A 14472-nucleotide genomic window follows, 5' to 3' on the forward strand; every position below is an offset into this window, starting at 1 on the left:
CATTGTTTTAAACTTTACATATAGTAACTTCTACTCACAAGAATCCTGTAAAGTACTATTATTGCCTCCACCATACAGATGAGGAAACTGAGGCAGGGATTGATGAACCTGCCTAAGGTCATCTGGTTAGTAATAGTAGAGCCGGGCTTCCACAGTACCTCTCAAAGAATAAAGCTTCATGAACATCCTAGAGAAAGTTAATACTGTTGTCCTTCCTGTTTAAATAAGGAAACTGAGGCCCAGAGAAGTGAGGTGTCACATAGCTAGAAATCAGAGAACTAACTTTCCATTTCTTTCTGGGAATAATCATCCAACTGTAGCCTTTCCATTTCTGGTTCAGAACTATGTCCACCCCACCACGGTCCTTTCAAAAATAAAATAAATTTGTAGAAACATGTTCTAATTGTTCTAAGCTGGGCTAACATCTCCTAAGTGTGTAAATTTAAGAATTTAAGAGCTTCCTGGCTTTCTTCTGGAGACAAGAAAATATAGCTACGCGAGGACGCACCCTTGCGCCTGCGCTGTGTGTTCCCGGGCTGCGGCAGCCATGCTGAACCCATATGGAGAGGCGAGTTGGGGAGCAGAGTCTACGACTGTGGGATAGGAAGCTGGGGATTTGGACAGCAGCAGCATTATAGCGCTCTTGAGTTTCAGAACATAGGCTTGGCCAAGTGGACGCCTTGGTCCCTTGCGCGACCCCTAGGAACATTTGGAAAACCTGTCCTCGTGGCTGGGGGAGATGGGGGGCAGCAGGAACGAGACCCTGGTCAGCCAATCTGGGTGCTGCTGACATGGCAGCACAGCCGGATGTCTCCCCACTCAGCAGCCAGCTCTGGAAGGGAGGGGCTGGGGACTACGCCCCCTCCCCCAACATGGCTTCGTTTCCTGCAGGGTGGGGGAGCGGTGACACCCCGGATTACAAACCCGGTACCAAGCCAACGGCAACTTCGGAAGCAGCCCCCTGGAAGGTTTTAGGATCCAGATTCTTCGCTGCAGCCGCCCTACCACCAAGAACCACCACCCGCCCGCCCACGCGACCCCTGCCGTTTCCCTACCGGTCTGGCCAATGGAGGAGCTACCAATGGCACGACCTGCTCAAGCCTGGCAGTTTCCAGTTGCGCTGTGTATGGAAGCCTGGTAAAACTTTGCGGGAAGGGGAAGCGGCAGAGGGTGCTGGAGGCACTGGGGTGATGGCTGCCACACCCCTTCCAACCGTCCTCTTTCTCTGGAGTCCGCGAACCACAGTTCAGCCAATTGGCTTCGAGATGTGGCCGGTTGCCACTTCCCTGTGGGTCTTTGTGGCACTCTTCTGCCTGGTAACTGACACCTTGGAAATGAAGTTTATGATGTCATCGCTGCCGCTGGCCAATAGAAAAAGCTCCCGTGGAGAGGTGTTCATCCCCCGCTGAGCTTCTGCATGCGCATGAGCGAGCGCAGGCGTTAGAAGCGGGTGCGCGTGAGCGGCGAAGCCCCGCCTCTCCGCCTATATATAAAGGGCTGGCACTGGCCTCGGCGGCGCTATTTTACAGTGGAGTGGAGCAGCCTGTAGAACGAGTTGGAGGATTCTGCTGACCAATACAGTGCCTTCGAGTCGTCTGGGGCTGCCATTACAGTCCACCTCCACGGACTTGGAAATAGCCTTCATCCCAGTCTATGATCCGTCCCAGCGGACAGTACAGACCCCACAGAAGCCCCTGAAGCTGCTTTTTCTAGCCCCACCCAATCCTCAGAGTCTGCCCACTCCTCTGCTCTGCCCTCCAGAGGATTTCAAGGATGGAGGCGGCGGCTCCCTAAACCACTTTTCGTATTTATCCGCCTCCCTCCGAGATCAAAACGGGACCTCGTCGGGCCTATAGGGTCCCGACAAGAAGAGGGGATCCCTGCAGACCCGTCAATATAGCAGGCTATATTGACGACGGTGTCTGAGATCAGGGACTGTCTTGTTTTGAAGAGTCGGTCCCTCCTTAGTCGCCTGCCTCAGCTGAGGCTGCCGCCATTTGCTTGCTGTTCCCTGTCTGCAGAGTGTGCCAAGCTGTCCGAAGATCTCTGCGAGGCCCCGAAGTCACTGCTTTCCTACCGGTGGGGAAGGGGTTTGTCCCCTGGAGGGCCAAGAGCAACGGCCTCCCACCCACTTACCGGGTCATGCTGGACCCGGCAGGGCAGTGAGGGGAACTGAGGCCATCCAGACTTTCCTCGGCTGAGATGCTGCAAAACGTGAGTCCTCACAACAAGCTCCCTGGGGAAGGGAATGCAGGATTGCTGGGGCTGGGCCCAGAAGCAGCGGCGCCAGGGAAAAGGATTCGAAAGTCTTCCCTCTTACATGAGGGATTTGAGAGCCCCACAATGGCTTCAGTGCCTGCTTTGCAACTGACCTCTGCCATCCCACCACCGCCGGAGGTGTCCAATCTCAAAAAGCCAGGACGAGTTACCAACCAGTTGCAATACCTACACAAGGTAGTGATGAAGGCTCTGTGGAAACATGAGTTTGCATGGCCATTCCGACAGCCTGTAGATGCTGTCAAACTGGGTCTACCGGATTACCACAAAATTATAAAACAGCCTATGGACATGGGTACTATTAAGAGGAGACTTGAAAACAATTATTATTGGACTGTCTCAGAGTGTATGGAAGATTTTAATAGCATGTTCACCAACTGCTACATTTACAACAATCCCACTGATGATATTGTCCTAATGGCACAAGTGCTGGAAAAGATCTTCCTACAGAAAGTTGCATCGATGCCACAAGAGGAACAAGAGCTGGTGGTGACCATCCCTAAGAATAGCCACAAGAAGGGGGCCAAGTTGGCAGCACTCCAGGGCAGAGTTACCAGTGCCCATCAGGTGTCTGCTGTCTCTTCTGTGTCACACACAGCCCTGTATACTCCACCACCTGATATGCCTACCACTGTCCTCAACATTCCCCACCCATCAGTCATTTCCTCTCCACTTCTCAAGTCCCTGCACTCTGCTGGACCCCCACTCATTGCTGTTACTGCAGCTCCTCCGGCGCAGCCCCTTGCCAAGAAGAAAGGTGTAAAGCGGAAGGCAGATATTACCACCCCTACACCTACAGCCATCCTGGCTCCTGATTCCCCAGCTAGCCCTTCTGGGAGTCTTAAGCCTAAGGCAGCACGGCTTCCCCCTATGCGTAGAGAGAGTGGTCACCCCATCAGGCCCCCACGCAAAGATTTGCCTGACACTCAGCAACACCACCAGAGCTCTAGGAAAGGAAAGCTTTCAGAACAATTAAAGCATTGCAATGACATTTTGAAGGAGTTACTCTCTAAGAAGCATGCTGCCTATGCTTGGCCTTTCTATAAACCAGTGGACGCTTCTGCACTTGGCCTGCATGACTACCATGACATCATTAAGCACCCTATGGACCTCAGCACTGTCAAGCAGAAGATGCAGAACCGTGATTACCGGCATGCACAGGAGTTTGCTGCTGACCTATGGCTTATGTTCTCCAACTGCTACAAGTACAATCCCCCAGATGACGATGTTGTGAAAATGGCACAAAAGCTACAGAATGTATTTGAGCTCTGTTATGCCAAGATGCCAGATGAACCACTGGAACCAGGGCCTTTACCAGTCTCTACTGCCATGCCCCCTGGCTTGGCCAAATCATCTTCAGAGCCCTCCACTGATGAAAGTAGCAGTGAGAGCTCCTCTGAGGAAGAAGAGAGTGAAAGCTCAGACTCAGAGGAAGAAAGGGCTCATCGCTTGGCAGAACTGCAGGAACAGCTTCGGGCAATACATGAACAACTGGCTGCTCTGTCCCAGGGTCCAATATCCAAGCCCAAGAGGAAAAGAGAGAAACGAGAGAAAAAGAAACGGAAGGCAGAGAAGCATCGAGAACGAGCTGGGGCCGATGAAGATGACAAGGGGCTTCAGGCACCCCGCCCACCTCAGCCCAAGAAGTCCAAGAAAACAAGTGGCAGTGGAGGTGGCAATACTGCTTTAAGCCCTTCTGGCTTTGGACCTTCTGGAGGCTGCGGCACCAGCCTCCCCAAAAAGGCCACAAAGACAGCCCCACCTGCCCTGCCTACAGGTTATGATTCAGAGGAGGAGGAAGAGAGCAGGCCCATGAGTTACAACGAAAAGTGGCAGCTGAGCCTGGACATCAACAAATTACCTCGAGAGAAGCTGGTCCGAGTTGTGCACATAATCCAAACCAGGGATTCATCTTCTTTATGTTATTCAAACCCAGAAGAGATTGAGATTGATTTTGAAACACTCAAGCCATCCACACTTAGAGAGCTTGAGCGCTATGTCCTTTCCTGCCTACGTAAGAAACCCCGAAAGGCTTATACCATTAAGAAGTCTGTGGGAAAGACTAAGGAAGATCTGGCTTTGGAGAGAAAGCTGGAATTAGAAAAGCGGTTACGAGATGTCAGCGGACAGCTCAATTCCACTAAAAAGCCCCCCAAGAAAGAAAGTGAGAAAACAGAGTCATCCTCTGCACAGCAAGTAGCAGTGTCACGCCTCAGCGCTTCCAGCTCCAGCTCAGATTCCAGCTCCTCCTCTTCATCATCGTCTTCAGACACCAGTGAATCCGATTCAGGCTAAGGGGCCAGGCCATATGGGGCAGGAAGACTCCGCAGGACCGGACCCCTAGACCACCCTGCCCCACCCACCCCTTTCCCCTTTGCTGTGACTTCTTCATCTTACCCCCCTGCTCCCCTCTAGGAGAGCTGGCTTTGCAGTGGGGGAGGGATAGAAGGACATTTACTAAAGGAGGGACATGGACAAAATAAGATTGAATTCTCATGAGGCCCCATTGGGGAGTGATCTCTTAGATACAGACCCCCCATTCAAAATGACAGGCAGGGCAAGGGGGTACAGGGTGGAAGTGTGCAAAGCCCCTGTCTGGAGTTACCTGAGGTCATAGCTGCCCTGTTCACTTCTAAAGGCCCTGTTTTGAGGTTGTTTGTTCTAATTTATTTTAAGCTAGGTAAGGCTGGGGGGAGGGTGGGGCCTTGGTCCCCTCAGCCTCCATGGGGAGGGAAGAAAGGGGAGGTTTTTTTTACATTGACATTTTTTTCCTACTCTTGTTTTCCCTTTTCCTTCGCTCCATTTGGGGCCCTGGGGGTTTCAGTCATCTCCCCATTTGGTCTCCTGGACTGTCTTTGTTGATTCTAACTTGTAAATAAAGAAAATACTATTAAACAACATATATATATATATAGCTATGTGAGACTTGGACATTTTTTTTTTAAAGCACAGTGTTAAAGAGCAACTTTATGTGCCCTGATCATTAAAATCAACAAAATGCATTTGACTCAAAACAGGACGTAGTTGAACAAAAATGGGTCTTCAGTCATTTGGAAATGCTAACATGCTGACTGCCTGATTAAACACAATTTGTATTGTCAATAAAAAATGCAAATGGCTATTTTACTGGCAAATACAGCATTAGACTTTGCTTGATATGAGGATTAAACTGCATTTCAAGAACAATTCAGGAGGTCAAATTATAAATGAACATCCCCTTTCATTGTCCTTAGGTTCTGGAGGCCAGGATAGGAAATACAATAACAAAAATAATTGCCTGCCACTATGTGCCGTTTCAGTTAAAATAAAATTCATGCCAGTTTTGTGTAGTGGAGAATAATATTTAAGCCCCCAAATGGGTCCTGTAATTTAGTGCATAATTCCTTGAAATTTACATGGCATACCCCCACTCATCTGAATCAACTGATAAACTCTCTTTTATTTGTATTAAAGAAAATAGGGATTAAAATGTTGAGACTCCACATAGTATAGATACCGAAAGCATGGGCACCATTTTAAAACCTTTTAGTCAGTCTGGCCCAGAGCTAAATCAAGTACCCAGGAATTATGTTTCACTGCAAATATTCCCTGGTTACAAATAGGAATAAGACAGGCATTTTGAATCCCACAGAAAAATATGGAACCACAGATGTCGCTTTTGAGCATCTTTATTTCTGAAATTACAAATAATCATTGTTGGCATCTGCAAGTAGAAAAACTAAAAAAGCAAAGAAATACCTCATCACTGCATTATGATGTGATAAGACCTCAGGATGGCAGGCAGCCGGCAAGGCATTAACGCAGTTGTGCATTTACATTCAGAGATGCACGTCATTTTGGTTAAACATCATTGCCCAATTTTCAAAATTTCCCCTCGTTATTTTTTTCTTCACATTTTTCCCATTAACTTCAAGTAAGACAAGTTTATACAACCTCTAATACCTTGTTATAGCTATTGTCGTTTTCTTTCTGAAGGCTGGAATGTATTTCCAGAGCTGTTGGTAAACACGACTAATCCAAGAAGAAATTAAAGAGACACTCTGATTGCATGGGATGAATAAACAGAGAACCAAATAAAAGGGTTTGGTTTAACTGACATTGTTTGGCAATTTAGGCAAAATTTGGATTTAGAAAACATTGAAATAAAAAATGGACTAGAAATAGGTATAATGCAGCCCAAATAAGCTAATGTTATTAGGGGATTCTGAACAACTTCTTCGGAACTCACAGCAACACAAGGAAGGAGTGCTCCACATGCTTGCATACCAACTCAGCTATTCGATACAACACCTCAGGTAGGTGCGTGTCACCCTTTTTACAAATGATCATGCAGGAGGTCTGGCTTCTGAATCTGAGCTCTTAACCATAACATTATTCTGCCACTTAAAAGAATCCAAATGTTACCTCTCTATGTCTACCCTAGTGATTACAGTAATTGTCCTAAGCAATCTGTATTTGTTATTTATATGTGTTTTAAGTATCCAAATAGATGTCACTTCCCCATTTTACAGAAAGGAAATAGACTCGGAGGCTAAATGAATCTGCTCAAGGTCCCCCTCCCAGCATGTGGCACGGCAGGATTGGAACTCTAAAGGCAACCTTCTACACAGTATTGCCTCCCCTTCCCCAGCATCAGTCCCCCTAGGTAGTACTCACAAACAGGCAGGGTGTTATCTACTCACTCTTAAATGACACCAATTCTCCAACTGTTCAGTGTCCTGGGTCTCAGTGCTTGGCACCTAAGCATTTGAATATCAATAGCACTGAATGTCTAACTAGAATCCAAAACTCTCACCAACCACACAGCTAAACCCTCCTGCAAGCCACCATTCCCTTTCTCATGGACCACTGCAACAGGCCTAGGTCTAGCTTCAGTGTCTGCTTCTTCTCAGATTTTCCTACAATTTTCAAAACAGAATCCAGATTCTTTTATGATATAAAGCTCTCTATGAACTTCCCACCTGATTCCCTTTATTTCTCTGACCACCCCTCTTGGTATCCCTTGCCCTGTTCCAGGCACACCAGCCTCCTCACCATCTTTCAAACACACAGGGCTCACCCCTGCCTTTGTATCTGCTGTTCCCTCTGCCCCAAGGATCACAAGACTCAACTCCTGCAACCACCTTGGTGCCTTTGCTCAAATGCCACTTTCTTAGGGAAGCCTTCCCCAATTTCCCTATTGAAAATTACAAACCTCACCCTCTGTACTCTCAACATCTCTCCTATGCTTTTTTTCCTGAACACTTTATAATGTACCCTGTAATTTACACATTTATTTTGCTTATTGTGCAATTCTCCCAACTATAACGTAAATCCCATGATGACAGAGACTGGTTAGTTTACTGCTCTATCTTCAGCATCTAGAATAGCAGCGCCTGGTGAGACAGCAAGCATTTATGAATGTTTGTGCCAGTGAGTGAATGAAGAAAGAATGAAGGGCATCCTCCCACTGCTGGGGCTTCCCTGCACATCTGCAACAGGCCAGTGGCGCCTATGTTCCAATAGAAAGTTCCAGAACACCAAGATCTCCTCCTTCCTTTCTTCCTTCTCTTTCTTTTCTTTTTCTTTCTCCTTCCTTCCTTTTCTTTCTTTCCCCTTCCTTCTTTGTCTTCTTCCCCTCTTTCCTCTTTCCCCCTCCTCCTCCCCCTCCCTTTCCTCCTCCTTCTCCTCCTCCTCCTCTTCTCTCACTCTTTTTGCCCAGGATAGAGTGCAGTGGTGAAATCACAATTCACTGCAGCTTCGGCTTCCCAGGCTCAGGTGATTCTTCCACCTCAGCCTCCAGAGTAGCTGGGACTACAGGTGCACATCACCATGCCTGGCTAAATTTTACATTTTCAGTAGAGATGAGGTTTCACCATGTTGCCCAGGCTGGTCTTCAACTCCTGGGCTCAAGAGGTCTGTCTACCTCAGCCTCCCAAAGTGCTGGGATTACAGGAGTGAGCCACCACACCCAACCTCATGCTTTCTTATTCTCTCTTTTCCCTCCCTCTCCATTTCCCTTCTCTGCTTCCTGGAAAGACAAAAGTTTTGCCTGAAAAACCTAAATCCTCTAACATAATAAGGGACACAGAGACCTCATGTTCATTTTAGATGGTAGCTGTGCATGTATGTATTAAGAAACAACAGGTATTTGTCCTTCTTTTGCACTGATCAGACTCAATATCTATCTGGTAGCCTGAACCCAAGGATACAAGGCTATTTTTATGCAAGTTTCTGTTCAAAATGTGGAAATAAGCTGACATCAAATATAACCTTTTAGAAGCAAATGGATGTTGCTAAACACATATATAGTATCTATTTCTGCTTAGTACTGGGCAGTAAGTTGGAGCTCTATGAAGTTCATATCTCTTCATACGATTATTGTTCAGGATGTGATAATGGAGAAACCACAGTCTTATGTACTAGTTATGGCCCTGCTCATGACAGGATCAGGGGCCTCAAGTCATCTTGGCTCTGTTATCTCAACTATAAGGTTACCAATAATTCCTACTTCCTGAGTTTACTGAGAGGAACAAATGAAGAAATGCATGTGTAAGAACTTTGTAAGTTCTAAATATTTAGAAGCTCTAAGTTCTAAGTCTAAGTTGCTTACCTTTTTTAAGCCTCTACTCCCTCATCGTAAAACAGGGATAAGGAATAGTTGACTGTTGAATGAAGATCAGATGAAAGAAGGCGCATATCAAAGCCTGACACGCGGTTTCTGCTCAGGACATGTCTGTTACCGTAATGTTACTGCTCACTTCCTTCTTATTGACTTAGGAAAATAACATAGCTTCTTTCTTTACATGTTTAATACACTGTTTTCAAAGCCTTTAGTGAAGCAGTCTGTTACGTTCCTATTACTAAATTGCTATTTCTAAGTGTACGCTTAAGAATATAAAGCGGAAATAAGAAATGATTACAGACCAATGATTTCAGGCTGACACATTAATTGAACTGGTGTGTTTAAGGTCCTAACAGTCTCATTTTAAAAAGTCACCTTTTAATCAAAATCCAACCAGTATTTGCTGAACATACACTGTGTGCACACTACCATATTAAATTCTTTCAAGGATTATAATTAGAAATACAAGTTGAATTAAAAAATTAATATACAATCGCATGTAGTTGCCCTCACAATATAGTTATGACAAAATGATACTTAGTACCGAAAAGTTGAGCATGAACAAAAGGTTCCAATGTTTAAGCAATAGATATGTTACTCTGAAGCATCACTTAATTAATTTCCAAGTCATTGTCAGGGAAGCAGAGCTCGGGAGGTTTGTGGAGATAGCGGAGACCATGCAGGGTCTAGGATGGTTTGGATTCATTCAAAGGATTCATCCTGTGATGAAAATTTTGGATGCTGGTCACTCAAACCTGTTTGGAAGATACTAGGGAGCAGAAGCAAAATCTCGATGTCCGTCAAGTTACCCCAACTAGAAGGGGTTTTACTCATAAGGCATTATTGCAAGCTTACCCTCATCAGGTTCACTTGCAAGTGGGAAGCAGAGGTAACACCTCTTATTGACTTAAACTCTTCTCCAGGAAGAGAAAACACCAAAGGAAAATGCAGATCACCGAACTCTGGAAATCCTAATATAGAACTAAGACAAATTAATGCTTTTACACAAGTTCATTCTTCTTGATTACATTTAAAAGCCTGTTGTCAATTTGCATGTGTTCTGTGTTGGAAAATATGCACTCTGGATCTAATGAGGAGAAAACAGTGAAAATCCATTCTGCTGCATGGCTTGGGAAAATCTCTGCATTGGTGTGTCATGGCCTGTAAAGTCTGTCTATCAGATACACTGTACTTGAATTGATCGAGCAGCCATCTGTATTGATTTGTGCAGCCACCGTGGAAACGCAGTCACTGTAACCATTTGCTAGGCTATGTGGAGACATAATCTACATTTGCTTCAATTCCTTTGGAGGATGCTGTGTGCAAAGTATATCTGGCTAGCCCAGTTCAATGTCTAACAATAGGTAACATTTATTGAGTATCAGTCCTGTGCCTGGCCTGAAAGTGTTGAAGCACACACTGTGTCACTTATTCTTCACTACCAACCAGCCTGGGTGTGTGTACTCTGAGGAAGCCGAAGGACAGAGTTTCAATGGATACAGAAGTTTTCATTGCTAGTAAACAGGACCATGTGATACTAGCACCTCGTTTCTGCACTATAAGAAGGGCCCTCCTGCACAAGTGCACACTGAGCACTCGCTTTACCTATTTTAATATTCCCACAGTTGTGGATGACAGGCACAATAATCACAAAGAACAAAGGCCTAAGGGAGCGGATTTATTTGCCCAAAAAGTGTAAGAGCTGCATTTTGACTGGCAGCCAGCACTTACATAGCCCTTACTGTGCCCAGGTGCTGTTCTAACAGCAGCAGCATGAGGTGCCCCTTTCTCCCATTCTACAGATGAAGACATTGGAACCCACAGAAATCATCACTTATCAAGGTTACATGGCTGATAAATGGCAGGGCAGATTCTGGGGTAGGCAGTTCAATCTCAAAGTCTATGCTCTTAACCCCCATGCGCCATCTCTAATCTAGGGTTCCCTACATCCAAATGGAGATTTGGACCCTAGTTCTCCCCTAACTTCACATCTGACCCAATCTGCCTGGTTCATTCTCTGTCACACAGCTGGAAGAAGTTGGGGGACCATCTAGCATCAAACCTTAGTTTTAACACTCAGCAAACAAACTAGAGGACCCGCTTTTGTGCACTATGAATTTTTCACTTGCCTACCCTATGCCTATAAACATCTGTCAGTAAAATGGTTAATTAGACAGGAATATAAAAAACTTATTTAAATAAGCAAAGGGAGATTCCTTCTAACCTTTCAGTTTCTAACCCTTTGAATGGGTTTTTATTCAAATACCCAGGGTTGGAGTGAGTGTGTGTGTATGTGTGTGTAACAAGGGGTCCTTCAAAAATAGAGAAAACTCTTTTTGATTTTTTTCTCTCTCTTTTTGAGCTGTTAGACTCTCAACTTAAACTCTTTTAAAACAAAAAACTGATCTCTGCTGTATCTAACCACAGTATTTCCCAAACATTAAGAGTACACAGTTCCCGAAAAAATAATTATTACCAACAGTTCATTAAAAAGAAGTATTCTCCACTCATCTAATGGTCAGACAGGTTCAGGGAATGCTATGTTAAGAAACTCTTTTTGATGCTATAGATAGCACGCTGCAAAGTGAAAGTCCCAAGAAGTCCTAGGTGATGCCATCTGTCAAACACTGTTCAACATTAGGTAATGTTAATTGCCAACATTGTCTGGTACCATGTGCCAGGCATTATCCTAAGTGTGTTCCATGACTTACCACATTTCATCCTGAACACAGCCCTTTCAGATAGGTACTAATAGTAGTAATAGAGATAATAACAGTACCTATCTATTATGCCAATGGAGGAAATTGAGGCAGGGTTAAGTTACTGGCTTATATCAGAAGTCCTAAATGAACCTTGTTCCTTCTCACCTTTTTGCCTTTGTGGGAGGCTATTTCCTCTGCCTGTAACTTACTTCCAACCCTTCTCACCTGACTAATTCCTATGTATCCTTTGAGTCTCTTCTCCCCAAAATCTTCTATTACCATTCCCTCTAAGTCAGCTCAAAAGTTCCTTCTCTGTACACTCTGCTCCCTGAAGCTACTATGCTGTATTATAAGAATTTTTTATGTGTGTGCCTCTGTGCTGAGAGTTTCTTAATGGAAGGGGTCACAGTTTGTTATTTCTTTACCCCCAGTGCATTTGCCAAGAGCATAGCACTTTGCAAATAGTGGATGCTCAATAAATGCTTGCTAAGGAACAAAACAAATAAACAAAAGCAATAAGCAACAACTCCCTATCTAATACAGTGAATATTATTTGCAGGAAATCAGTTCAAGGATGATGATACTAGTAAGTGCTCTGACTGACTGAGATCCCTTGATGTGCCAGCCACCATGTAAGCACATTGCATAGAGTATATAATTTTATACTCACCAGAAACCTTTCAGACATTTGAAAATATTATCCCCATTTTATAGGAAGGCAAACTGAGGCTCAAGAAAGAGAATGAACCTGTCCCCATGCACACAACCAGTTAATGGCAGAACCAAGTTACAAACTCAAGACCATCAGATTCCGAAGTCTCTGCTCTTTGCATACGCTGTTCCATGCTGTTACTTTGTAATTTGCACATCTGATTCTTTTTGTAACCAGAGCACTGAAATCTCTTCTAGAACATCATTCTCCTAAGAACACTCTCTCTGCCTGGCTCTTTCTCTTACTGTTACAGAAAATAAGCTAAGATAGCCTTCAGCTATGCCATTGCGGTAGTGCTTGGAAAAATTAATCCTGTGCCGTTTTGCATTTGCTGCTTGTGAATCAAACTGTGAAAGCTAATTTAAAAACTTTCACACTTGGTTTGAATGAGGACTGTCAGTGCTTGGGGAATGCTAAATTGTACACAATTAGTTCAAATGGTGCTAGCTGAGACTCCCAGCAGCCTCCCAAATGAAAAGGTTCCCACAGTCACCCTGATGAATCGAGGGAAAGGTTATAGAGGTTTCGGCAAAAACAAGCATAAGAAGTATACGCAGCTCATGACGCTATTGTGCACTGATATATCTGTGCTCATGTGTAATTCTGTTAAGATGGAGTTTTCTCCCAGGAACACTGTGCTTCATTGGGATCACAGACTTTGGGGCACACAGACGTGGGCTTGATTCCCAGCTGCAAGCTTCATGACCTGGAGTGAGTTACCTAAGCCACAGAAGTCCTCATTCTGTCACCTGTAAAATGGGGGTAACACTACAGTAAAGCTTTGGGAGGAATTCAAAGCATGCATAGAACACCTTGGCCTGCTGCCTCCAGAAGCCAGTCAACATTGCTACTGTTATTATGCCTGTCATGTGCTACCCAGATAGGATAAGCATTCTCCGAGGACAGAGACCCAGACAGTCTTGTTTACCTCGATGCTCCTGGCCCATCTGTGTTATCTCAGAGCCCAATCTTCAGGATGATTGTAATTATTATTATTAATAATAGGATGTGTAACAATCCAGTTTGGACTCTGAAGTGGGGCATAAGTCTTGCCTGATGTTTCAGCAGATTCTAACGGAGGGAACACGGTACTGGACTTGGGGACCTGCCCCCTGTGCTGGATCTGCCCTTTCCTACAGGCCAGGTGAGCCCGCACTGATCGTTTGCTCTCCCGGCACAGCGCCTAGCAAATAGCACACCACAGGTAAACGGTTTTGGATGAACTAATAACATATTTGATCCTGAATCGTCTCATCTGGGAAATGAAAATAATAACTGCCTTAGAGAAAACAGACAGGAGGGTGGTCTATAAAGGGAAAATGAGGCACATATCAGAGTAAAGGTGATGAGAAATAAGTCAGAACCAACAAGGATGATTGAAAAGCCACGGCTTCTTCTCCAGGCTGCAGCATTAGCAGTGAGTCTGGGCCCCTTCCTACACCGAAATCATAAGAGCTTTAATCTATGTGACGTCTAGCGCTCAGTTATTTGACTCGGAAATTCTACAACCTTTCATAACTACCAAAGGAAAAAAAGATTTAATAAAAGCATTTTAATAACGGCAGTTCAATTTTAAGGCAAAAATAACTGTAATTACTTGGAGCCTTCATAACATCTAAAATTTGATTAAAATGTACTATCATTTATGAGCTGTGATGGTTATCATGTTTCACGGCCGTGCAATTACTGCTGGTGCCTATGCAACTCACGCACGCACGGAACTCTGGATTGCTTCTTTTTCACACTTGCATTGTACTCTAGTCTCTCAATATCAAGGGCAATTTAAATACACAACACATATAAAACAGGAGAAGGGATTAACAGGTGTCAAGTTACTATTGTGCATCAGGAATTGGTAGTCAGTTTAGAAACATGGCTAATGTGGATAGTATCAACATCATTTATGAAATGAAAACCCTGAGACTGAGAGAAAAAACCAGTCCAAGGTCAGAGAGCTAGAAAATGGAAGAGGTGAGTGAGATGTGAGATTGGAACGTAAAGCTATTCAGTGGCAGCGGTGTGCTCTTTCACTACGCTACAAAACGGCTTAACTGGGCTGAGTAATGTCTGAATCTCAGCTTCACTGCAATCAGCTCCAGTGTGGCAGTTCTTACTAATTTCAGAAGAAAAAGGGCTGAGGAGGGAGAAGATGGAGGAGGATCCTACATGGCGGTTAA

The 14472-nt window shown here is 44.7% G+C and overlaps 2 protein-coding genes across 8 annotated transcripts in view; one reads left to right on the forward strand and one right to left on the reverse strand.

Moving 5' to 3' along the window:
• Nucleotides 1–14472, reverse strand: part of DAB1 (DAB adaptor protein 1) — a 1258287-nt gene that overhangs the window by 351229 nt on the left and 892586 nt on the right. The window lies entirely within an intron of this gene.
• Nucleotides 2203–4572, forward strand: LOC135272691 (bromodomain-containing protein 2-like). The gene has a single exon (XM_064371212.1). It carries the CDS (start codon nt 2203–2205, stop codon nt 4570–4572), a length of 2370 nt encoding a protein of 789 aa, XP_064227282.1.

The sequence above is a fragment of the Aotus nancymaae genome, unplaced genomic scaffold (genome assembly GCF_030222135.1).
Source record: "Aotus nancymaae isolate 86718 unplaced genomic scaffold, 86718_ANA_hifiasm-v0.15.2.pri h1tg000007l, whole genome shotgun sequence".
Taxonomy (NCBI): domain Eukaryota; kingdom Metazoa; phylum Chordata; class Mammalia; order Primates; family Aotidae; genus Aotus; species Aotus nancymaae.

What these genes read in the sequence shown, in the direction of transcription:
- LOC135272691 (XM_064371212.1), top strand. Translation starts at nt 2,203, where the DNA reads ATGCTGCAAAACGTGAGTCCTCACAACAAGCTCCCTGGGGAAGGGAAT.